This window comes from Pinus tabuliformis, chromosome 1_2 (genome assembly GCF_031772625.1).
Source record: "Pinus tabuliformis cultivar Carrire ecotype Pingquan chromosome 1_2, CPIR1, whole genome shotgun sequence".
Classification (NCBI taxonomy): Eukaryota; Viridiplantae; Streptophyta; class Pinopsida; order Pinales; family Pinaceae; genus Pinus; species Pinus tabuliformis.
This window is the reverse complement of record NC_142298.1, coordinates 1,320,216,542-1,320,243,423: the sequence shown is the minus strand read 5'-3', so window position 1 is coordinate 1,320,243,423 and position 26,882 is coordinate 1,320,216,542. Positions and strand designations below refer to the sequence as shown.

Sequence of the window (26,882 nt, the reverse complement as noted above, 5' to 3'; positions counted from 1 at the left end):
CATAGGTTAGACAGTGTGACCCTCTGACTAGTGTGACACTAGCCCGAACGATTTTGATGGTTGTGTCTAGCTTAATCGTTTCTTTAAATCCCATTGAGGCAACATAAAAGTTAACCGTATCACACATGATAACATAAGAAAGGAGAACTACTCAATCACATAGAATTCAAGTCGAAATGAGGGACTTGATCACGAATCTTGTCTTAGTGTTTTGCTGCCATGTGAATATCCCTGTAGCGAGCTTTGAGAGAGAAGAAGCATTGCACCCAAGAACTAAAGGTTGACCCTGGACCCATAAACCACATGTCCGAGGATCGAAATGAATTAAAGAAAAACTTGTAAACAACAATGGTCCTATAGTAATTATGTGTATCTGTGTGATTGAGGATAATTCTAGTCTGTGAAATCTAGAATTTGCAAGGTTTTAGTGTCTATACGAACTCTGAAACTATTGATAGATTTATTTATTAATCTATCATTTGGAGAAGATATCCTGTGTAATGATTTATGACAATTTAGATGAAGTGAACCAGGATGAGAAATTTGTGCATACTATAGATGGATTAGAATGATCTATGTGTGATTAAATTGTACAGAACAAGTTTGTAAACTTGTTAATGATGAACAATTTGGTGAGAATGGACCGAAGATCTCTATGTAAGACAGAGATATAAGTCAAACTTGGCGAGAGAATTCTAGGAAGGATACTAAAATTTGTTGGCATTTTACTTCTTAAAGAACTCAACTCCAGAAATTACAATCATCGTTGGATGACTATACAATCTACCATCCTAAAGGGTTTCCCATGTGGAGCACTAAGCTTTGAATTTTTTTGTTGAGGCTTAATCATATGGGAGTCAAATATTAGTAGAAGCATTTAATATTTAAGAGTGAACACCCAATTTATGATGTCAGCCACCATAATGGTATTAGAGCATATAATATTCCTATGTGTAGTGTGGTGAAGCAACAAAAGACGGTACAAGTTGATTGAAGATCTTGTAAGAGATTTGTTTCCTCAATGCAGGTGACAACAGAGGAAGGTGAAAAGATTTGCAACAACCTAGAGCGAGGAGTGCTCAAATGGTTCTTGAAAAAAGAACTAGGAATATGCCAAAAGCCCAAACTCGAGCGAAAGTTTGGTGAGGTATCATGTAGCAAGGTGGATACTTGTTACCGCTAAGGTGTATTGTAGCAAGTTGAAGCTGTTAGAAAAAAGGCCAAAAGCATATGACCAGGGGATCATAAATTCATGTACCTTGGGAGTCTAATGCAGGAGCGTCGACTCATCATTCAAGAAAGCAGCGAAAACAAGTTCTAGAAGGCACAATCGTCAAAAAGGTAGGGTAATATCTATTTTGTAAAGGATTAAAAGATTGAAAAATTAGATCAATGAGGGATCTTAGGGATTATGTTGAGAGCTTTATGTTGAAAAATCCAAAGTGATCCATGACAATGCATTTTCCTCTATAAATTGTAAACCTATGATGTATGAAAGGCAGCCATTAGATGAAGAGCAAGCCAGTCAGGCCCAGAGAGGCCATATGTAGTCATTTTCATTTAATATAAGTACTACATTGTTGTTAAATTGTGTGTGAATAGTTTATGGCTCATGTTCCTGCAAATTTTGTGGTTGTTTATGACAAGTTCCAGAAAGAGTCCATTAATCATGTATACCATCATGTGAGTGAGGCATAGCATTGGGTCGTTGTATCAAAGTACCCAGACAAGCAATGAGACTTTACATCAATCGAATGTGTAGGTCGGATGGTGGGACCCTCTACCTAGTGTGAGACTAGCCCAAACTGTTTTGATATTCGTGGTGTCCAGACTAATTGTTTCTTTAAATTGCATTGAGTTAGCATAAAAGCAAACAATATCGCACATGATAACGTAAGAAAGGAGAACTACTCAATCACACAGGATTCAAGTCAGAATGAGGGAATTGATCGCAGATATCATCATAGTGTTTCGTTTCCATGCAAATATCCCTATAGCATGCTTTGAGAGAGAAAAGAAGTGTTGCACTGAGACCTAAAGGTTGATTGTGGGCCCATAAACCACAGGTCGTACGATCAGAAGTAATTAAAAACAGCTTGAAAACAATAGATCCCAGAAAACATTTTCATCATGATTAGCAGTGAATTTTATTAACAATATTTATGGAAAGGCATCTATAATGTATGGCCTAAATGAAGCTATACAATTGTACAAGTGCACAAATGCAGATTAGTACAGGGACTATGATTGACAAATACTGGTGGCTCTCTTCCTGTTTTTGTAATATTGATTTCTTCTCAACACTTACCTATTCTCTTTTGACAATGATATTTGGCAGCAAACTATTTCACTTTGCAATGGAGTTTTCAGAGTTCGAATGGCCAAGGGCCAATTGTGGTCAAAGACCAAACATTTCGAAAGACTCTAAGATCATTGTCGTTGTGGGTAAGGACCACTAGATATGTTTCCAAGGTCAATGAAATATTTTCAACCAAGGGTCTACGGCCGAAGCTCAAGATCATAAACAAAGTTGACACCAAATATAACAGTCAAATCTGGCTCACCAATAAATTATCCAAAATATTTGGAATATAAAGATATAATTTAGGATAAACAAATAATCATATACAAATGTAGGAGTAAAGACGATGTGATTAATTTAGAAATGGGGACCCCATATATATATGCCTGGATGAGGGCACCCTCTTATTAAGAGTCGTGTCCTTTGAGACCTGTCCTTTCATTATGCTAATAATTCTTTATGTTATTTATATTTTTATGTTCATTATAAACATGTATACCCGATTGAATTTTTATGCTGAACTTAAAATTATAGTGAGCCATAATACTATATCCAATAAGAAAAAAGATAAACTGATAAAATAATATCCTCACTATAGTTTTCTTTGCATATGTTGTTTCCCTCTGATGGATTTAGCATTGACCCCCGCTTAATAGAGTGCCTCCAAAGACGATATTTAAAGACAACGTTTTGATGCGAGGACAATATTTCATTATCCTAAAATTGATCTACACCCGATGCAACAATGGAATAAGCCCAAAAATTCCCAACAAAATCGGTCGATACAACAGATCCAAATGAATCCCGGAATAATAATGAGAAAGAACACTAATAGATAGTCCTCTTAAATACAAAAACACACACAAATTTTTTAGGAATTTAGAAAAAACCATGGCTAGAATTTTCATTTAAAACCCGGGAACGAGTGCAAGCTGTGTAGATTTAGCAATGTATTGACCAAGCCTTTTCAAAAATTTACAGCAACTTCTGTCAATACCCTTTCTGGTGCCATCATACAAGGATATAATGGTCAGCGAACAAAAATAATCGAGGAAATAATGATAACCAACTCCTTATAACCAGGTCAACCTCACTTTAATACAATTTGATGTAAAGAACATCTATATTGCAGATATGATTCCCTTTCTACCAAAGGGAATTAATCAATACCTCCCCTATTAGTATTTTTCACATAACTTTCCATGTCTGTTAATACCTTACCTATAAGAAGAAAATGTAATTTGCGCGAATTCCACATAATCTAGGCATCAGTCATGAAAAATAATAATAATTGTACCTCCAGATAAACAGTTAACAAAGGAAGCCATCGCAATTGAATTGAACGTAAACACGATGCTGAAATCCATAGTCAAAATAAATAAATAAATCCCAACCCTGATATCTTTAAATTTTTGTTTTTTAAATACCATGAATATGAAAAGAATTTATCGTTGAAATTTCTACCATGATAGGCATTGAGAAGGATCAAATCAGACAGAAGTACTCCAAAGAATTTCTCTCAATGTTAAAAAAGCCATGGTTAAGATGGATCTATGCTGGTTTATTTACTATATGTTTTTATGAGAAGGATCAAATCAGACAGAAGTACCCCAAAGAATTTCTCTCAATGCTAAAAAAGTCATGGTTAAGATGGATCTATGCTGGTTTATTTAATTTTTGTTTTTATCATATTATGATACTGTCTTTTAGTTTTTTATTATTATCATCAGCGAATTTTTACCCTTTCGTTTTTAAGGACTTCATTTTTTCAACTTGGTTTATTAACATTACGGACATGACACATCTACTTGGGTAATACATGCACCTAGCTACTCTCGGTGCAATTACAATTAAGAACAATTTGTCAAAAAATCAACAAGAAGATGGTGAAAGCAATCAAGCCATTTAGACTTTCAAAGTTATAAAACAGAATCAAAGTTAATATGGTTAAGTTGCAATTGATTAAGATAATTTCTAAACCACAGTAGGAAATCATGGAAATAAAGGCGTGTGGTTCACACCAACGGAATTTGGAAGACCTCAAATGTGAAATAATGTAATATTTTCTTGCTAGCCCGAAGCTAAAAATGGATGTTAGAGAATAACTCATTTTCATGAATATAACAATTTTCTCATATTGAATGAATAAACATCAAAGATTATGTTTAAAAAATAATGATAATGACATCTGTGTTGCCTGAAGATATTTTCTATTTCAAATGTACACCAGCAAACAATAGTAAATTCGCAAAACTGTGTATTGACATAACCTTTATGGGTTCCTTGTGAATGCCCCAGCTGCAAAAAGGAGGTTCCTCCTCGAAAACTAGTCAAAGCAATAACATGCAAGGAGCATAAATCAGTATTAACAATAAAATAAATTCTTTCTCAAAGAAAACACGAGGGTTGCAATCTTACTCGTAATGCATGAACAGGAGTAGACTTTGTGGGGAGAGCCTTCAACAGCCGCAATCTGTGTGCAGCTCCAGCTCTGAAATAAAAGGCACAATATTTTGAAGTTTACTCAATTTTCAAAAACAGCTAGGGCATCAAACAAATACCAGCATGATCAGCATCAAGAGAGAAACAAAGACATACTTTTCTTCTGCTCGTGGTGCTCTTGAACTTGCATTGACATCCCATAATTTTACTGTACAGTCTGCAGAGCCAGATGCTAATACTGAACCTTCACAACTATCATAACCACGAGATCAGTTGACTCCATTGAGTACCAGTATTAGTTCTAGAAAGCATGGATATATTTCTCATTTGCTCTTATTAACTTTGATTATTTATGTATATGCTGCGTTATAGTCAGCTTCATTTATCCACTAATAAATGCATTATTGTAGGACATAAGTTTGTAACACTAATAACACTTAGTTTCTACCATTACAATTAGTAAAATCTGCTTCACTGTTATGAACATAAATGTACAATAATACAAATAATAATTGATAATAATAATTATGAAAGGGAATATTTCAAAGCACATGACTCCTTACAAAAGGGCGGCCCTGCCTAATATTTACACAGGGTCCCTTATTGTATTCGACCATATCACTTTTGTACTCAAACATTTAAATATAAGTATTTATCCTATGATGGATATTCTCATATTCAAGATATTGTAGATATTTGTGTGATAACTGTTGAAAATTGGGTAGCTATGTTTGGTATTTTCATTGGAAAATCATGGATAAAAAACTCATATTTTGACATTTAACCAAGTCGGCCTAATGATGAACAAGTCCGCCCCACATGTGGAAAAGGCCACCTCTTATGACACATATAAATAAGACATAGTTGGACTTCATTTGGCATCATCTCATCACATCACATTCGATCTGAGGTAGAGAGAAGACATCAACATGTGCGAAGGAGACAGAAGGAGATACTGTTTTGCCTTGACCAGCCTACCTTTTTTTTGATTGACCAATGTTGACTTGGAAAAATTGCTTCTGTTTTGACCAATCTCTTTGACTGTCTTGGAGGCCGAATGTTCCAGGAATCTGTTGAATCTGTTTGACCACACCTACATCTCTGTTTCTGGACTCGTTGACTTGCGTTGACCGCAGGCTTGACATAGGCTTTGACTGAGGATTTCGGAGGTACATTTGACTGAGGCTTTGACTGAATTCTGGCCTCCTGTTCAAAGCTTTCACAGGCCGAAATTCAGCCTCTCTATTGCAGATCAGACTTTGACATTTTCTCTCTCTCCTCATTGACCGCTTTTGACTTTGTATTTGTTGAGGTCAGGTTTGGAATCTTGTTGAAATTTTCTGATGTACTATTGATGAACTGAATTCTCTCTCTCATAAGGAAATATTGGTTGAGTTTTCCCCTTGTGGGTTTTGCCCCGGCTGTGAGCGTAATTTTTGGGGTCTCTTGTCTCTCGTGACTGTTTAATGTGATCTATTTGCTCTATTGTAAAAAGTGAATGGTTGAAGTTTTTCATGTGTACCTGCTTAATGATTGCATGCTATAAGAAGACAAATTGTATCATTGGAAGTAGTTATCAATTTTTTGAAAACTATACTAATCTTGATTGCACTAGAAAATCAACATGGAATTACAGCTTTGGTGAAGGGAAAGAGCTGTGAGATCACCTTGAAGAAGCATTGAGAGCACCTTAAAGAGTTTGGGATTGTTCATCTTTTGATTTTGGTTGGTCATCTTCATCATGAATTCCTTCATGAAGGTAGAGAACAAGCTTGAAAGAGCTACTAGTTACAGGGAATGGAAGGCAAGGATTGACCTAGTACTCGCAAGACACAAGGCTTTGGGAATTGTTACAGGAAAAGTTATTGAAACAGCTGACAAAGCAGGAAAAGATAAATTTCAGAAACATTACATCTTGGCAAGAAACATCATTATAGAATCTGCTAGGGATTATCCAATTCCCTATATTGTTGATCATCAAACTTCCAAGGGCCATCATTGGATTGTACACAATCAACAACATCAATCAATCTATAAATTTGAGGGGTCAACTTCACAATATCAAGATGACAAAGAATGATATTGTGGCATCATACTTCGTTAGAATTTCTCAAATAAGAGATCAACTCAAGGCCATTGGTGAAGAAGTATCCGACAAAGAATTGGTAGTTGTGGCTTTGGGTGGTTTGCCTAGATCATGGGATCCTTTTGCATCAAGCATTTGTGGAAGAGAAAATGCACCTTCATTTGATAAGTTGTGGGCTGCCTGCACACAATAAGAATCAAGACTCCTTTCTAGAGGCCAGATTGAAGATCCAAGTGAAGAAGCTTTTGCAGCTCATTCTAAGAGTAATAGAAGAAGACCTAATTTTGGAAGATTTCAAAGTTCTGGTAGAAGACCAAATTTAAGATCTGTCCACGATCTGCTCTAAGAACAGAACCTGCTCTGCAAAGAGGACCTCCTCCTCCCTCTCAAAATAGAAGAGATCTGACAAATGTTTAGTGATATCATTGTCAAGCTTATGGTTGTTCAAAAAATAATATGCTAGTACATTAGGGTTGATTCCTCTTGCTTGATAATTACTTGTGGATATTTGTTGATTTTTGTTACTTTTATTATGTCTTCTTCATCAAGAAATTACCAAAATATAAAATACATGAAGATCACAAAAGACAGAACACAAAGATGTAGCCGGGGGAAAAACCCCACAAGGAGGAAAACCCAAACAATTCATCTTCTTACAGAATCAGATCAAAGTGAGATATCCAAGACCAAGGACCAAGACAAAGACTGCCACATAGACCCAATTCATCCCTCCTTCAAAGCTTCTTCACCATGTCAAAGTCAACGAAAGTCAACACCAGTCAAACCTTAAATTGCAAACCTGGAATTTCACAAAATCTTTGCACGTTTGAACAAAAAGAAAGCGAAGTACTTGAATTCTCTTTCCTTTGACTTTTTTTTCTCTCCCTTGAATTTGCTCTTTCTCTTCTTCTATTTGACACAGAAATCAATGTGTGATGAGTGATCAAATAAGGTCGAAGCATCCTCTATTTATAGTTGTCTAGAATGTCAAATAGATGGCTCTTCTAGGTCGACTTGTCTAGGCAAGGCCGACTTGGTCTTGTGGGTGACAAATGGACTCTTTTGACTCCAAATAAAATATTTTTATTTTCTTACAAATAGTCCAAATGGGACTTCACTCGTGACAAATTTTCTTTTTTTTACTCAATAAACCCTAGAAACATGAGGAAAATGTTTTGACTAATGAAAATAATAATAATATTAATTTATTTTTCCTCTTTTCCATTAGAGGAATTTTGAAGTCAAAATGGGCCTCCTAAGAAAAATGTACAACCAAAATAAAATTTATAAGAACCAATAGGATTCAAGATGATGATGTCAACCATGGGGGATGATTTACCATTTTCGGAGTAAAAAGGTAAAAAGATTAGAAAATAATAAAATAATAAATCTATTTTTTCAACTCGTATTTTCAACTTATCTCGCTAACGTTTTACTCAAATTTCAAGTGGGAGTACTCATTGGATGCAAAATTTAATTCATCATCCAAAGAGCACCCATGTTGCATACTTTCAATGGAAATAAAATTTATAAGAACCAATAGGATGAAGATGATGATGTCAACCATGGGGGATGATTCACCATTTTTGGAGTAAAAAAGTAAAAAGATTAAAAAACAATAAAATAATAAATCTATTTTTTCAACTCGTAATTTCAACTTATCTCCTTAACGTTTTATTCAAATTTCAAGTGGGAGTACTCATTGGATGCAAAATTTAATTCATCATCCAAAGAGTACCCATGTTGCATACTTTTGATGGACCCTGCTACACGAAAAATGAGAAATACATTAAAAACATGATTTCAATCACGTTTCTCATGTATTTGTCATTTTTCGTGTAGCAAGTCCCATCGAAAGTATGCAACATGTATACTCCTTGGATGAGGAAACAAATTCTGGATCCAATGAGTGTTCCAACTCGAAATTTGAGTAAATCCATAGGCATATAACTTCAAAATACGAGTTGAAAAAATAGTTTTTTCTTTTTCCCTCTAAAATTTGATGATGTAATCTAATCTTATTTTATTATTTCCACTATTATTTTATAATTTCCTTAGGAGACCCATTTTAGACCTCAAAATTCCCCTAATGATTTTTACATGAAATACATATTGATACAAGTACAATGATAATTATGAAGACCAAACCTAGTTACATTTTCAACAATGGTCACTATCAAGATTAATGTCCTCAAAGAAATTAAAGGGATGACTATCAAATGAGTGGAGATTGAAAAAGGAAAGGGAAGCATCATGCTTTTGTTGTTGATCTGAATGAATCATCTCATAAGAGGATGGCTAGAAAGAATGATTATGATGATGAATACGCATTTTATTCTACTTTTATAGGTTCTATTGCAAGACATGATGAAATATGGTTGGTGGACAGAAGTGCATGTAGGCACATGACTAGGAATCGTGATCATCTCTCTAAATTGGTTGAAAAGAAGATGGCTCAAAGGGTTGATCTTGGAGATAATGGTAAATATGAAGTCAAGGGCATTGGCATTGTTACCGCTCAAACTAGCAGGGGTCCTCGGAGGGAATCCTAAAGCAACAATTGCTAGGTCAAGGGAAACAATGGAGCAATAGCCCACTGTCACCTTAGCTAAATCTCCCTACTCTTTACGGACTTACACTGATGGGAGGAGACCCAGTATGATAAGGATCACAAATATGAATAGATCAAAGATAGGATGAAGGGTGATCTTGGAAGCCTATTCACAAAAGAGGCTCAAGACTGTGGCTTGCTTGTCTTGGAAGACAAGATGGAAGGCTCTCTAGGAAGGTTTGGGGAAAATTTCAAGGTTTAGGTTTCGAGTATGTGCCTTATAAAGGAGATCCCTAACCCCTATAATTCTTGTGGAAACTTGGGTTCCAAGTGATCTTTGAAGAATTAACCTTGATAGTGCATGGGACCACACGGGACTAAGTGGACCCAAGGTTAGGTCAAGAGGATAGGATTTAGCAACCAATGATATACTTGACCTAATTAGGGAGGGGAAAGGGATCAAGGAATGAATTTTCAATGAAAGGCAATGCAAGGATCTCAATGAGGTTTCTAGCCTAAGGGAAACCAAGGGCAAGGATTGGTTTTCGAACTAGGGCTTGCGATATCTCAAAATCCCATCGTCGAAATCTCATGAAATTTGGAGGGCTTCTTGAGGACACACCAGCATAGTTGTTGACCAACAATCAAAGTATTTGGATGGCTAGATTGTGAGATAATTGATGCCATAGGTGACTTATGTAGGTTAGGCCTAGAGAAAGAGGGGAAGGTGAAAGAAATAAGCTTTAAAGTGATCAATGGAGGAGGACCAGTGCTTTGTCCTTTGGGAGAGATGGAGTCGTGGAAGATTTAGAGATTGGATTGATTTCCACTTGTTAAGGAGGCCTAAAAGACAACTTCGTTGGGCATTAAGGCTTAATGGAAGTAGCTTCAAGGTCATTTATACTTCGTTCAACAATATTTGGTGACTTGTCAAGACAAGGATGTGTCTAGGAAAATTGATTCATTCAAACATGGCCCAATAATGATACAACAGTATTTAGAGATTTAATTTCCACAATTTTGTTCCAGGAAAAACAACAAATTAACCCTAGAATAAAAAAAATCCCAATATCATAAATGCAACAAAATAAAGAATCAAAATAGCATTAACATAGTACTTACATGTAAGAAGAATATATCCAATCACCAAGATATTCCAATCATAGAAGCTCCAAAACAAAGAAGAATAACCAAACATCAAAATTCATCCATTCATCCAAAAAGTCTCATCCTCAAAAGATAGCGAAAATCTCACAAGAAGATATGATCCAATCCAAGTGATGATCCTAAAATGAATTCACATAACTCGTATTTATACACTTCTAATGAGTTTGATTTAGCTAATTAGGCTTGCATTAGCCCCTACAATAAAATAATGTGCAAAATAACTAACTTTTGGTGACAAGCCCACCAAACTAGCTCATAAACAAAAGAATAAGCCTCTCAAGAGGTCGAATAATGAATAGAGCATGGCGTTGGGCCTTGGAGGAGGCCTAATGGAGTCCATATGTGCCATAATCTGTAGTTGAACTCCCAAAAACAGTGGACCAGGGGTTGGCCGCTTGTAATAACTTGTGGTGCTCCAAATGACATGTGGGCACACACAAGTGTCCTCATGGGTCACCAAACAAATTGAAGATGCCTATCGATCACTTGCAAGGGCTAGGATGATGGTGTAGGTGATGCCACATCCTCATGCACGTCCTAGATCATCTGCCAAGTGTATGGTGCAACTCTGGGGCCAGGTGGGAATACAAAGAAATACCCGATTAACTGTTGAACGCGGATACACTCAAACCCCCTCTAACACTCAACCTCTCACTTCTCACTTAAAACCTAATCACATTTGCTTCAATGCTGGTGCTAGTTACTGTTCCCTTCAAGCTATGTTAGATGAAACTTTATTTATCCCTTCACAGAATTGTTCTTTAGGTTGCGTTATGTACCTGATTAACCCAACATTGGTCTAAGCTTTTCAAAGGTGAATCCAATCAATAGAGTTGCTCGTCCTTCAGCGTCCTCCTATCCTGCTGGACCATCAGCTTCCTCCTGTCCTGTTGGACCTTCGGCTTCATCCTGTCCTGCTGGACCTACCACTTCTTCCTTTCTTCCAGTTCGCCAACCACAACCGCTTTTTTTCTCTGTTATATAAGCCTGATATGCTGACCTTTGGCTTCCTCCTTGCTCACTTGAGCTTCGGCTTCCTCAACGCTCGCTCGACCTTTTGGCTTCCTTCCTCTGGTCGCTTTAGCTTCCTCTGTGCTCGCTCGTCCATCTACGCTCGCCTGATTCTTCGGCTTCCTGGTCCATGGCTTCCTCTGTCGATTCGAGTGTTCCAATACCCACAGGATACGTAAATTCAGAAGAAAGGTCGAATTACAAAGAAATGTTGCATATTAAACAATATCAAAGAGGCCCTTTTTTCTTTAATATTTATATAATAGACTCAATCATTATTTATGGAGGATTTCATTGGAGACATTGTACCAACACGAGGTCCCACATGCCACGTCACAATCACTATCGCAGCTTTCAGGAGGTCTTTTATAAGTCATGTCTATAACATCGTTGATGGCCGATTACTGATTGCCCCTACTGGATGCGATATGATTATAAACTGTTGTTAATAACTCCGTCAGGTCCATAGCTCCATCGCAATCGGCGGATTTAACATCCCTTAGAGACTAGCGACACAGCGGATGCGATATTACATTAGGGCGGTTTATAATGGAGCTATCGGGTCTGTGTAGTATATCGCAATTGGTGTTGTCATAGTTACTAAGTTGCACGAAACGGAGAAACGAAAACGAGTTTCCGAAACGGAGAAACGAAAACGAGTTTCCGAAACGGGAAGCGAAACGAAACGCGACCTCCCCAAATTTTGGAAACGGGGAAACGTGAATATATATAATAATATATATATATATTAAAAATATTTAAAAATTATTAATATATATATGTGCAATCATAAAGCATTAATGATACATTTACTTAAACATTAAGATTAAATTTACATCACATTTACTCATGAGTCATGAATAATCACATAATGAAAATAAAAATATAGGAACTGGAAAATCCAAAATCAGCCTTTATTTATATTAGTATATGAGGCTGCAAGTACAATAAAGACTATAAGGCTGCAAGAACTATAGAGACAAGTCACAAAAGACTAATCCTCATCATAACAATCCTCATCAAAAGTAGAAGCAGCAGAATGCTCAACAGTGGATGGTGGTGCTGAAGAAGATGATGCACCAATTCCACTTCCAGAATCGTCCTCAATATTCAGGGCAGCAAGAGAGAGATCCAAATCAGGATTTTCTGCATCCACATCCCATTCTTTAGAAGGACCACTGTTGTATTCTGGACCCCTACGAGATGCAAGGCGAAGGTTGGAGTGCACATAAACAAGATCCTCTGCTTTCTGTGAGCCCAACCTATTGCGCTTCACAGAATGAATAAAACCATAAGTGCTCCAATTCCTTTCTGCTGATGAAGAGCTTGCCACTTGCGAAAGAATACGAATGGCAAGGCTTTGCAAATGTACACCATTTGCTCCATGACAAATCCACCACCTAACTGGATTCATGGTGCTTCTCTCCTCCAAAGCTGATATATCTGCATAATCATCTATTCCTGCAGCAAAACTGGCAAATTCCTCCTTTACCTCCCTATGTAGATGAGAAGGAAACATTCTCATAAGTGCCTTTTTCACCCCAGTAGCCACCTCTCTATCCTTATGGGGTGCCTTCCTCTTCCCATTGCTTTTAGCAATAAGCTCCTCATCATAAAATTTGGGGTTCAAAGCATGTGCTAAAGTGTGCAATGGTGTATTGAAATTGTTCCACCTGTCAACAATGATTTTCTTGATCAAACCAGCAAAATGATCATCAACAAACAGAAGTTGTGGAGACTCCTGCGAAATGATTTCCATAGTTTTCTCAACCATGGAATCCATGCCATCATATACCTCTCCCAAGAAAGGTTGGTCAGTGTCAGCACTCTAGAGAAGCTCAAATGCAGGGGTTGTGAACTTTAGCAAGAAATCTACCTTGCTCCACCAATCCTCATCAAGGCACAATCTACGCACCATAGATCCCCGCTCTGAATCTGCTTGTCTCCACTCAATCCAAAGTTGACTCACCACCATAGAAACTAATGCATGCTTAACCTCAACAAGGCGGCGCAACATCACGAAGTTTGAGGCATATCTTGTCTCAGCAACTTTTAACAACTCCAATTTGGAGTACTCTCGAAATATGGCCTGAGACTGGTGGTGGTTGGTGATGAATTTGATAATCTCCCTTGCTTCCCCTGTGACTTCCTTTATCCAGGAAACTTTGTTGTCGATCTCCTCTAAGACCAGATTCAGATTATGGACAATGCATGGTGTCCAAAAGATGTGGTCATACCTCCCCTCAATAATTAAACCTGCAGCTTTGCAAACTGGTGCATTATCCGTGATAACTTGCACCACCCTGTTAGGCCCTATTTGTTCAATAGCTTTTATAATAACATCAGCAATGAACTGTGCATCTTTCACCTCTCCTGAGCAGTCTTTTGCCTTGATAAACATTGCTCCTTTGGGGGAAGTGGCAATGATATTTATCAATGGTGTGTGCCTCATATCTGTCCAACCATCTGAGACTATCGTAACCCCAGAGCTACTCCAGGAAGAACGAATTGGAGCTAAAATGTCCTCCACAAGTTCCTTCTCATTTTTGAGAAGCTGGGTTCTGACTTCTCATAGTTGGGCCCCTTGTACCCTTGAGGAGCTTTGTTAACTGCCCTTATCATATCTTGCCAGTAAGGAGAGCGAACAACATTGAATGGGATACCACATGCATAAATGCACCTAGCCACTCTGGAATCAGCTTCTTCTCTTGCTTGCACATTCACCAATCTAGCAATTCTGCTATCCTGAACTGAATGGGATGCCCCTGAGCCTCTGGTATTTTTGGGTGCTGGTTGTTCATGTTCTTGAGTGTGACCAGCTCTCCTCTTTCTTGCTTCAGCTACAATCCTTGGCTCAATGTTAGATGGAGCTTGAGTAAGGTCATCATGCCTTCTCTTAGTACCATCCGCCTCATCTTGCTCTCTTTGATATGCCCTCCTTACCAACGGATCTGATATTTTTGTGCAACCTGAAATCCCCTGTCCTCCTCCATGCAATAGATGCGCCTTCACTCTTGGGTAGGAGCCCTTGTACGTATTATTGCAAAGATTGCATCGCCATTCCCATGAGCCACCACCTCCACATCTTTGAAGCTTCGTCACTTGCCTCCAAAGAGGATAATATTCAGCCCTTGGGTTGGCCCTAGGGTTTGAAGTTGCAGCTGCACTTTGGCTGGAAGCCATTGCTGCAAAAATAAATTAAAAAAACAAATCTGTAAATAATAAAAACGTTTTTCATATTTTTGGCTGTATAAACCTTAGAAAAATTAAAGAAATAGTAAGAAAAAAACTAAGAAATGAATGTGGCTTACCCAAATTAATTTTCTGTGGCTGAATCTACCCCAAAATGCCAGAAAAGAGGAGAAATATGGCTGTAGTTGAGCCAAATCTGCTGCAAAAATAAATTTAAAAAACAAATCTATAAATAAAAAACGTTTTTCATATTTTTGGCTGCATAAACCCTAGAAAAATTGAAGAAATAGTAAGAAAAAACTAACAAAATGAACGTGGCTTACCCAAATTAATTTTCTGTGGTTGAAACTACCCCGAAATGCCAGAAAAGAGAAGAGAAATATGGCTGTAGCTGAGCCAAATTTGCTGCTACAGAAATCTCCTGCTGAAATCTCTTTCTCTTGCTGCTGAAATCTCTTTCTCCTGCTGCTGAAATCTACTTTGCTCACTGCTCAAAACACCCTAGCTGAAACAACTACCAATCTCCAAGAGAAACGACTTGCTGAATAGTGTGATGAGAGAATGAGAGAAACTGCTCTTTTATAACTTTAGAAATGGTTTCTAGAACATCCTGGAAACCCTAAAAAAATTTAAAAACAAATTAGAAAGAAAAAATTAAAAACAAATGTTTTTTTTGGGGAAACGGGACCCGTACGGCCTAGAAACGCGTTTCCGGCCGTACGGCCACGTTTCCATTTCGAGAAACGTGGCCGTACGGCCGGAAACGTGTTTCCAGGCCGTACGGTACGGGGAAACGCGTTTCGTTTCGTTTCCCCTAGCGAAACGCCCCCTAGGGCCACGTTTCCTGCAACTTAGCATAGTTATAGTTCTTCACGACTTGCGATATGAGATGGATGCGATATAACAATAAAGTGCTTTTAATAAGTCCGTCGGGTCCACAGCCTTATCGCAATCGGCGCTTTCAATGTGGCAAGGCTTTACGAGAGGCTTGCGATATGGTGGATGCGATAATATATTAAATCATATTGCAATGGTGTAGTCAGGTCAGCATACATATCGCTATCGCAGTTTTAACGTGACATGGCTGCGATACATAACTCCCGATATGCTTAAGCTGCATATAATCAAACTTCACACTTTGCTTTGATATATCAGACTTAACCACAAAACCCTCTCTTAACATTGTTTATGCGTAAACTTAACCCATAAACCTTTATCCCCTTTAATTCTATTATAACCCTCGTATAATGGGAATATACACAAACACACGGAAACTTACATTTTCCGCTTTTCCATAGCCTTGGCGCGTTTATCGATGCTTACATTTATTAGGCTCATTCTCCACCGTAGATTTCCCTCCATCAGATCTAACGGTTGACGGGAAAACCCCGCTCCGAACACATGAGCCGGACTTCAAATAATAATGAACCGCGTTCATAAATTGTCGAGTCCGCACATCAAAGACACCTCCGCAACACAGCTCCTTCCTTTCTCCGGTCTCCGATTAAATCAGGATCGTTGATCTGGCACTCGATCCGACGGTTGTCTCTTAGCCTGATCAATCAAACTTGTGCGACAATCCTCCACCGTCGATCTGCACTCAATGGATCTGATGGTTCACAACGATTTCAAGTAGACAACAAGCACGGGGATTAACCGCCCGATAAAGCGGTTTCCTCTCTCCTCCTCGCTGCTACTTGTCGCGTGGTTAGTGGAATCGGGTGCTCACCCTTCAATACCACTTACCACTTCTTTCTCACCCGATAACCCTCTTTTGTTTAAAAACTACCTTCCTCCACGACTAACACCTCTGATATATATATATATATATATATATATATATACTGCTCCACTCTTATCTGCTCTTGGCTTGTCGCTCCTATGGCTTCCGATACACTGCTCCAATAGCTCTTCTCTAATATTCCTCCGATATCTCATGATATGGTTCCTCTGTTAACTGCTCTTCCGCTAGCTTCTCCTCCTAATGCGTGTTCCTCTTTGTTCCTTCTCTTTTGATGACTTCTTCCTCTTTGCGGGACTTCTTGGGCATATAATACATGCGATACTCCCGATATGGCTCCTCTTGCTCCAATAGGTCTTCCTTTGGCTTTGCAATGTCTTTCAATGAACTTCTCTAATACCTTCATACCTTGATGGCTTCTGATATCTTTTCCGATATGCCTCTCTTGCTTTGATATTCTGCAATACTCCTCTGATGTGTTAACTCCTCTGATACTCTGCGATACTCTTAAGCATAAGCGATAGCTTTGATATGCCTCCTTTGTTAACTCCTACGTTAACAAACTCTTACTCATGGCTTGGCTTTCCTGATGTCCTTACTCCTTGGCTTCTTGCTCCTGTTTCTTCATGGATCTACTCTGTTTCTCCTTGGTTTCATATCATCATTTAGTATCCTAGAATATTTCCATATTGACATACTCCTGTTGCTTCATGGATCTGCTCTACTTGGCTTCACATCATTGTTTACTGTCCAGAATATTGCCATATTGACATCAATGACAACCTAGATTAACAAGGTGCATCTTCCTTGTCTAATAAGTGAACCACGAGTAATCTTTGAATGGCTATGGGGATCCATGGAGTGTTGTTTGCTGCTATGGAGGCCCGTGGCTCTCTACACACACCCTACATGTGCCAATGTAGCCCTTTGGGGTTAGGACCCCGTATAGGGAGACCATACCCAAATGGAAACCACGTGCAATCTTGCACAAGATCCAATGCATCCTCGTGCCTTCCAGCACACCAAGTCATTAAAGAAATCAAGTAAAAGAGTTTATAAACCATGGATAACAAGTCAGCACTTCATAATGGCATGCCCTTGCATAGTCGGCTTCATGTGCTAATGTCTCCCAACTCCAAATAGGGTTAACCAAGCATCCTATTAGGTGGTTTCTAGCCCTAAAGGGGGTGGTATGTCCGTGGTATATCCTTCAAATAGTGATGGCATGTGGCATAATGATGGAATGGAGTAGGGAATGAAAGAGGACAACCTGGATCAGATGCCATGGTAAAAGGGTCGCTAATAAAAGGGAAGCCCACACTTGTGTAAATAATGTGTAGGAGGGTGCAATCAGTGCATGAGTTACCCCGACCTTGATTTTCCCACCCTTCTTCATATGCCTTTTGCCTTTTTATGATTTTAATTAGTTAACCCCCTTATAAGGTGGGGCAGTTCATCGATCACTGGGGGTTGGGACAATCATGGGTTCCTAAATGATAAAGGAGGTTCATCAAGGGCCATGTAGGAACCAAGGTGATGGCCATGGAATGGGGTAGAGCTCATGTCATGGCTTTTGCCCACATGCTAAATGTTTTTGTCTCGACCATCTTTTGCATTTTGTAGTACAATTTCTTGTTGAATGTGGCCAATTATGCTCTTTTTTTTTCTTTTCGCTGGATCAACCTTCGAGCATCATTCCAGGCCCGACCCAAGATGTGAGGCAAGGAGAGGGGGTTGCTGACCCTATGTGGACCCAGGTGGGAGGAGAAATGATTGGGGGTGTAATGAGTGGAAGGGGAGCAATATATGCAAATCAGGGAACGGGACCACGCAACCAAAATTAGGGTTTCCCATGTAGTACCATCCCTAAAACCAATAGGTTAGTAAAAGAGATCCCATTGGACTAGGGTGCAACATTAACATCCCAAAAGAGACCTAGGGGACATGTTAATTTTAGATAGCAATGGTATGTTCCATGCTTGAGACAATTTACTTCAATGTTACTTTAGCAGCCCAATGACAAATTCCAATTATATCCACTAGCAATCACATTAACTTATAAACTAGGAAACCGGATTCGTCCTAAACCCCCTGCGAATCCCGAATCCGGCGAATCCGACACGATTCGGTCCGGATTCGTGTCCAAATCACAGGACACGTCGTGTCCGTTTCGGACACGTCGTGTCCGTTTCGGACACGTCGTGTCCGAGGGCGTGTCGCGATTTTCAGGGGCGTGTCGCGATTTTAGGACACGTGTCTGGTTTCCAGGACTCGCTAAGCTCAGCGCGGGTATGAAAATGGCGTGTTTGCTCATTAATATTTTCATTTGGTAAGTGATTTGTGCTGTTGCAGCAAGGAGTAGAGCATTTTGGCAGCTTCATAATCAAGTCTAGGCCCTAGTATTGATATGCTATTCATGGTAATGTTAAATTCTTAAAGTAAAAGTGACATTCTCCTTAATCTTCATTTTCATCCTTTTACTTAAATTTTTAACATTACCATGAAATGACTCAGGATGTTTGAGAGTGGTTCCGGCCTCATTGGATTTCATATGGAGAAAGTAGAATTTTAGATTTCATTCAAAATCCAGCAGACTTATCAGCTTTTCAGGATTTTAGGATTGGGGGATTGCAATGTTTCCATTGAATTTTGTCATGTATTAGGGTATGGAACTCGTATTTAATCAAGAGCACCAAACCAAGAGCTTCTGAATATGTCGCTCCCGCTCCCGTTTTCACTCCCGCTCCCCACTTTCACTCCCGCTTTCGCTCCCGCTCCCAAGTAACACTGTTCCTGATGATATGGGTCTGGACACCATTGTTGAGTTAGCATTGGCCAACATGGATCTCAATGATCCAGTGCTAGAGCCTGTTAGATTTGATGACTTAGAGGGGTCAGCCTCCATACCAGCAGATGCAAAGGCGACTATGGATACAGGGGAGGAGGAGGATGTAGAGGAGAGCAGTGGGGACCATGATGATGGGGACAGTGATGCCGATTCTGATGCTGATTGATGCCTTGAGGCTTGTATACCTGTAGTTGTTTTATATTTTCTATTTCTATTTGCCATTGGCATTGCACCAACACTACCTATGTAACACATTTTGATTTGATGACTTAATGAGAAAACTACAGTTGTCAGTGTGTTTATCTTACTATCTTGTAGTTGTAAGTTGTCTTTCAGTTATGAATTATGAATCATGATTTAAATTTTTAATAGATTTATCATTTATGTGACCAGTACCACTGACATTTATTTGAATTTTGTATGTACTATGCATGCTAATAGCTATAGATGAAGATCTATGTTTGAAATCAATAAATTTGTATCATTAATTAAAATTTGTGTAAGAAATATGATAATATCTAATTTTTAATATATATATATTTTTAAATATATATTATATATATATATATATATATATATATATATATATATTTTAATAAAATAATATATAACGTGTCCTAACGTGTCCTGTTCCGGGGGGTCAACGTGTCCCGAATCCGACACCACGAATCCCGAATCCTACGTGTCCCGAATCCCCGTGTCAGGTGACTTAGCTTATAAACATTGACAGTAAATGCAGATAGAACATAAAATCATATGAATAAGACAAGCCAAGACAAGAGGACACAAGTTGTGGCGCATGCCAAGGACAAACCCCAATGTGGGGAAACCCTTTGATCAAATCTTCTTATTATTCTTCAATAGTTCAGGAAAGAGAGAGAGTACAAATATAAGCCCAAAACAGATCTGCTAAATCAGCAGTCAAATCAGCCCTAACCAAAAATTCAACGATGGTCAACACTGCCCCAAAACATCCTCCAAACAATAGTCCAATTATGCCTGAAGTCAACGCTGGTCAAACCACTCCAAATGCCTCAATTTCTGTGCCAATAAATGTAGCCTAGGAAAAGCAAAAATTTTGGCCCAAAAACTAAGGTCAACGTTCGTCAAACTCCCCTTGGTCAACGCTCTACAATTTCGACCTGTTCTGCCCAGAAGAAACTCGGCCTCCTGCCACACGTGCAAAGAAGAGAAAGAGCTGCCCAACCACACGTGCGAAGTAGAAGAGAGAAGCCTCCAATGTTGTTTGACCCAATCAAGAGAGAGAAGAAGATGTGATGAGATGATGATGTCCAAATGAGGAAAAGGTCTCTCTTATTTATACACAACGTTGAGGGTGAAAAGACACATCTGTTGGGCTTCATGAGCCTACATTTGACTGGAGCCGACCTTGACAATTTGTCCATAGGAGAAATAAATTCATAATTCCATTTCTGCTTGTTAGAATGAGATGATCTTTATATCAAAATTGTACCTCTCTAAAAGAGGAATCCAATGCAATAATCATCTCCATCATATGAGTTGTCCTAAGTTGGAATTTTGCCCTAGTTGGCAATTTTAACACTCCCTCTCAACTAGGGAGAATTCCACCTGCCAATCCATCATCATGCTAACATGTCATCCTGTACCATCTTGCCATCACTGCTCTGTTGAACCATGAAGAGATAATGAAGAAGTGATCGAGAGTGTATCATACCACTCTCCATTGACTAAAGTCAGTCCTTGATCCCAAATCAAGTTGTCCAACACCATGCATCCTAGTCATAGGGAGTACGACAGTACACAATACGTTCATCGGCAGTGCTATGGTCCCTAACCATCTTTTCCCAACTCATTGGCTAGATGAGAGGTACTTCCCATGAGTCTCGGACTCTATGGGTACAATGTGTGTCGGGGCATTAGCAGGAGACGATGAACCACTCATCCTATGCATCTGTCAATTGTAGGGGACGGACTCACCCTACATGCATGTGTCCGGGTAGGGTAAGGTGAATCACTCACCCTACACACATGTCAACCATAATGGGGTATCACAGCCGAAGGTGAACCACTCACCCTGTATCCAGCGCACCACTAAGGGAAGGTGGACCACTCACCCTATGGTCTCTCATAGCTAGCTCCAAGAAGTACCCCACACACCCAGGAGTTCCCAAAGCTCTATGTCCAACTCATACGGGATGCTCATAAGAGGGTCATTCCACGACTCCAAGACTCTCTCGGAAGAATAATAATTTGACATTCTCGAGAAGCTTCGTGAGAATGTCAGCAACCTGCTCATCTGTCCCCCAGCTTCACTCTGCAACTTACCCACAACCTCCTAAGCCCGAGCAAACTAAAGCTTAGAGCTTCAAGGCTCTGGGCAATCCTGGCACTAGCAAAATCCGCACCTCCTGGCCACATGGCGTCAATCCTTCTTGACTGAGAAAGATGGTCGGGCACTGTGTAGGTCGAGTCTGCTCTCCTCTACCACTGCGCTGATCCTCTTCCCGGCTCAAACTTGATGACGCAGGCACTACGTCACCCCTTCCTTGCTGCTTCTTTGCTAGGAACAACTTCTGTCACTTGGGACAATTGTTTTCTGTTGTTGCTGCTATGCTCAGTTGATGTCTTCAGTTCTTCTGTGATCTGTAACTTTGCTCTGATACCATGTTGGAATTTCTAAGTCTAACCCGTTAGAAATCCTTCATGTACTTTCTGATATATTTCTGCCTACTTGTTCTAATTAATTAACAAGTTATTTACCATGTAAATATTGAAAATAAATACAAGTACATGCTCAACATATTAAAGATCATCAACTAAAGGAAACACAACAAACACATAAGTGACACAGTTGTTTTTGGACCAATGTCCTTGGAAAAACCCAATGTGGGAAAACCGGTGCAACTATCTGAGGGTTTGTATTATTAAGCAGTTTCAGAATACAATCTGGGTGCCAAAACCAACACTCCCAACAAAGAATAATCTCGGTAGTCGTACCTCTCATTCGGAGACAGATATTCCCGCTGAAACCCCCGATAAACACTCCAACAGTGCCCAGCTCCAATCTCCCCCACAAAAACCCCAACGTCAACCTCTAGGGACTACGTCAGCCAATGTTTTAGAACTCCGGCTCCGACTCCGACTCGGCCGAGGGTCGACTCTGACTCCGACTCCAACTCGGTAGCGACTCGCTCGGCTCGATTTCAATGACTCAGTCATTGTAAAAAATACATTAAATATTTATTTTTTATAAAAACACATAATTTTAAAGATTTTCATTCATGTTTCCAAACACATGGCATTAGAATATAGATAGAAGACAACATATGATCAAAGTAGGCTCATGAACATATCCATTATATCAAAATGGCACCCAATGCACTGTCCAATACATACACGATGATGATATAGAGATCAAAACAAAAACACATAACCAAGGAGGCTATAAATGGCCTCTACAACAAAAGTCTGTGACCAGTACTACTGGCTACTGCTAGAGTTGCCAACATCATCTGGCTTAGTGTTACTTGGGAGCGGGAGCGAAAGCGGGGAGCGAGAGCGAAAACGGGAGCGGAAGCGACATTTTCAGAAGCTCCTGGTTTGGGAGCGAATTCCAAAGGAGTTCGACAACCAATGTCACTAACATCAAGGTACATAGAGGGGTTGGTGCTCTTGATTAAATACGAGTTCCATACCCTAATACATGAAAAAATTCAATGGAAACATTGCAATCCCCCCATCCTAAAATCCTGAAAAACTGATAAGTCTGCTGGATTTTGAATGAAATCTAAAATTCTACTTTCTCCATATGAAATCCAATGAGGCCGGAACCACTCTCAAACATCCTAATTCATTTCATGGTAATGTTAAAAATTTAAGTAAAAGGATGAAAATGAAGATTAAGGAGAATAGCATGAATAGCATATCAATACTAGGAGAGGAGAATGGACCCCAAAGACCAACAAACCAATTAATAAAACCATTTGGAGTCCCCCACACTCAAGAAAAACATAAAAAAATAAAAAAAAATACGTTTTACCCGGCCGGGTTGATACAGACTCGGCCGAGCCGGCCGAGTCATGCAATGACTCGGCCAGCCGAACTGGTTCAACCGAGTTGAAATTTTTTTGGCCGACTCAGACCAACTCGAGCGAGTCGGTTCCGAGTCAGTCGAGTTTAAAAACACTGGCGTCAGCGCTTTTTGGCCCAACATCTGCCCAATGTTACCCTAGCTCGCGTCAGTGTCTGGAGGCACTGCATCAGCCCTTAGAGCCTCTACGTCACCCACGATGGCTCTCTGAGGCACTACGCAGCTCCTGGCTGCCTCTGCGTGAACCTTGGCTAGCTCTGCTGAACCTCTGGCTGGCTCTGCATCCCTCTCTCCCAGCTTTTGCACTGATCCTCCCGGTACTATCTCTGCCTCTCTGCTTTTGTATTCACTGCCCCTCAACTGCAACTCTGATCACTCCTTCGATTTCCTCAGCAAACCCTGCCCTAGAAAATCAAATTCTTTATCAACTTGGTGTGTCCTCCAAGTAACCCTCAAGCTTCCTCTTATACTTTTCTCATTGACAATTCAACGGCCGAGATTAAGTCCCTAATCAATGGCTAAGATTAACTCTGGCTTGATCCATGACTTTTGGACCCTTCTAACATAGTTTTATATTAATTCACATTAATATTTTATTTTCCCTAAGCTTAAACTTAGGGACTCCATTAAAAATATTAATATCTCCCAAACTGGTTAGATTCTGTCCAAACCATTTCTGGGTATTGGAGATCTCATGTGCTTTAGCCTCTCCATCAATTTTCGTGGCTAGAGCACATCTGATGCTACCCCAAATCAACGCAATACCCTCATCATTCATTCTTTTTCAAGGCCACCTAGAAAGCCTTCTTCCCTTATGAATCTTAGGTCTAGGGTATCCCTTATCAAGAAAAATATCTCTAATCCCTAGGTCTAAGCCTCCTTTGAGCCTTTCTTGGAGAGCCCCACACCTTGCTTCTAAAGCAAGCAAACCTTATCATTTGAGTCTCTCCTATGAATGGGCTCTAGAAATCACTGCTTATCCAATCATTGACTTATCATTCATAGTGATTTCCCTCATACTGAGACTCCTCCCATCGGTGAAAGTTTGTAAAGAGCAGGGGACATCGACTGAGGTGACAGTGGGTCCTTGTCCCATTGTTGCCACTTGATCTAGTAGTAGTCCCATAGGAACCCCTCCTAGGACCCCTGCTAAATTGAGCAGTAACATTTTTGGCATCGTTGTCAGGGACCAAAGACGTGTGCCTTGTTCCCCATATGACAATATTGACATATCAATCTTGGCAACTCCATTGGAAAAATGAAGCCCTTGTTATTCATTGAGCCCTAATGTCAACGCTTGTAGGGTGAAACAAGCATCTCTCAACGCAATCTTTGAGTTTACCCCGACAACTCTCATAACACATATATTTAAGAATCAATGTTTATCAAAAAGCTTCATGAGTGGTTCCCTGCTTTGGATTCACATGGATCCCCAATTACCCAAATGGCTTGGATAGAAGACTCATGCAAAAAAGTCACACTAGATGAAATCAACATAATATGTCCTCATATGAACTATGATGTGATTGACTACAATGGAAAAACTCTGATTGAAAGTTGCTAGGAATGGAATGTGTGAGGAATGAAGAGATCGTGAGATATGCAACCATGATGAAGGCAATCGACATCCAAAAGACCAAGATGATTTGAATAAGAAATCTCCTAGAAAGATATGAAGACTCTGATGAAAGTCTAAAAAGGATGAAGACCCTTTACAATGGATATCTTTGGGAGACATGTAAATATGTGTTAAAATTGGCAACTAGGGCCAAACTCCATATGGGTCACTTTATTTATGGCAGCTGATATTTTTCTTGGATTCCTCTCTCCGAGAGGTGTAGGATTGCTCTAAAAAGCGTCCAATTCCAACATGTATTTATGGAGATATGAATTTATTTATATTATTGACGATTTGTCAAGGTTGGCCAACAAGCGAATTACCGCCAGCTCAACCTCAATGTTGCATTTAAATAGAGGAGACCTCAAGTCATTTGAGAAGCATATCACTCATGATCTCTCTCTCCACTCGTTTGGGTTTGTCCTCTCACAAGGAGGACGTGGTGGAAAGAAAGGTCACAAAGGTGCCTAGTTGCAGTCATCTAAGGAGCCCTAGCCACAGTCAAAGGGAGAGCCCTAGCCGCAGTTAAATAAGAGATCTAGCCACAGATTAAAGGGAGATCTAGCCGCAATCAAAGGAGCCCTAATCCGCAGGAAAGAGAGGCCTGATCTGCAACAAAGAGCAAGCCCTAGCCACAGCAAGGAGAGGTCAAGGGACAACATGGAAGAAGGTCTGCTTTAGGAAAGCGTGGACAGGTCTGTTTGGAGGCCGAGTGCTGGACAGGAGTCAAGATTGGGTTGAGGGACTGTTTTGTGGTCAAAACAGGTCCGAAGTTAGTTATTTCTAGGGCTGAGTTTGTTGGGCAGTAGGCCGAGTTTAGGAGAGGGTAAGATATTGTTGTTTGGGGTGACTGTTTGGGCCTGTTGGAGGATACCGCAGTTACAACTAGCTGCTTTGCTAGGCTGCAAGCCATAGCAAGCAGCTAAGGTTGTTCCAAGGCAGCGTTGAGGTGAACAATGCTTGCAGGAGGCAACATGGCATAAGGGGAGACTCTCCTAGGTGGACCACAGCTCTAGAAGGGCTTAATTTGTTGATAGCATGGAGGGTTAAAGGTTGCATATTGTGCCCTAACCAGAATTGCAGGAGCAAGCAAACAATGGAGGACAACAACATTTTGTGGAGTGTTGGGTCAAAGTGTTGACAAGATTGGATCGTGATTGTAGCAGCCTGTTGTTTCCATGTGAAGGATCTTCTGAGGAGTTGAAGGATTTTCCTAGGAGCAGAACCAGCAATGTAGTTTTTGGGCTAATTGAGCTATCTATTGGAGGCTGAAGTTGACTAGGCTTGACCAAGCCATTTAGAGAAAGATTATGTCCTGTTTGACCAGCATTGACTTCTCTTGTCAATGCTTTACTATTTCTGTCATAAAATATCAGTTTTGTAAATTTGTACTATCTCTCTCTCTGTTAAACTATTGAAGAATATAAGAAGAATTGATGAAGGGTTTCCCCACATTGGGGTTTGTCCCTGGCTGGTGCCACATCTTGTGTCCTCTTGTCTTGGCTTGTCTTCTACTGTTTATGTTTATGTTCTATCTGCATTTTACTATCATGCTAATGTGATTGCTAAACTGGACATTGATATTGAGCTAACAAGAAAATTGAAGTAAATTTCTCTTAAGCATAGAACATACCAAAAATTAACAATATGTGTGCAGGATGTTGATACCTATAGAAAGATGTCATGATGACGAGCCACCTAGTAAGGTACAATTTTAGTTAATCATATATTTGATTTCTTGAGTAATATCTATATAAGTTCATGCAGGGCTACTTACAAGTACAACTAGCATTCATGTAATGAATGGAGGAAGCATGATAAGAAAGAAGTAGTCATATGACGAAGGTTCTCG

General features: G+C 39.6%; 1 protein-coding gene across 2 annotated transcripts in view; it reads right to left on the bottom strand.

The window, feature by feature from the left end:
- Window positions 1–4,234: 4,234 nt before the first annotated feature.
- Window positions 4,235–26,882, bottom strand: part of LOC149211084 (transcription initiation factor TFIID subunit 5-like) — a 339,491-nt gene continuing 316,843 nt past the window's right edge. For both annotated transcript variants that reach the window (XM_089396907.1, XM_089396906.1), the window contains 3 exons: window positions 4,901–4,996; window positions 4,721–4,793; window positions 4,235–4,628 (listed from right to left, as the gene is read on the bottom strand). In XM_089396907.1, coding sequence (XP_089253033.1) covers window positions 4,575–4,628; window positions 4,721–4,793; window positions 4,901–4,996 — 223 coding nt within the window. In that variant the 3' untranslated portion in view covers window positions 4,235–4,574. The remainder of the gene's footprint in view (window positions 4,629–4,720; window positions 4,794–4,900; window positions 4,997–26,882) is intronic.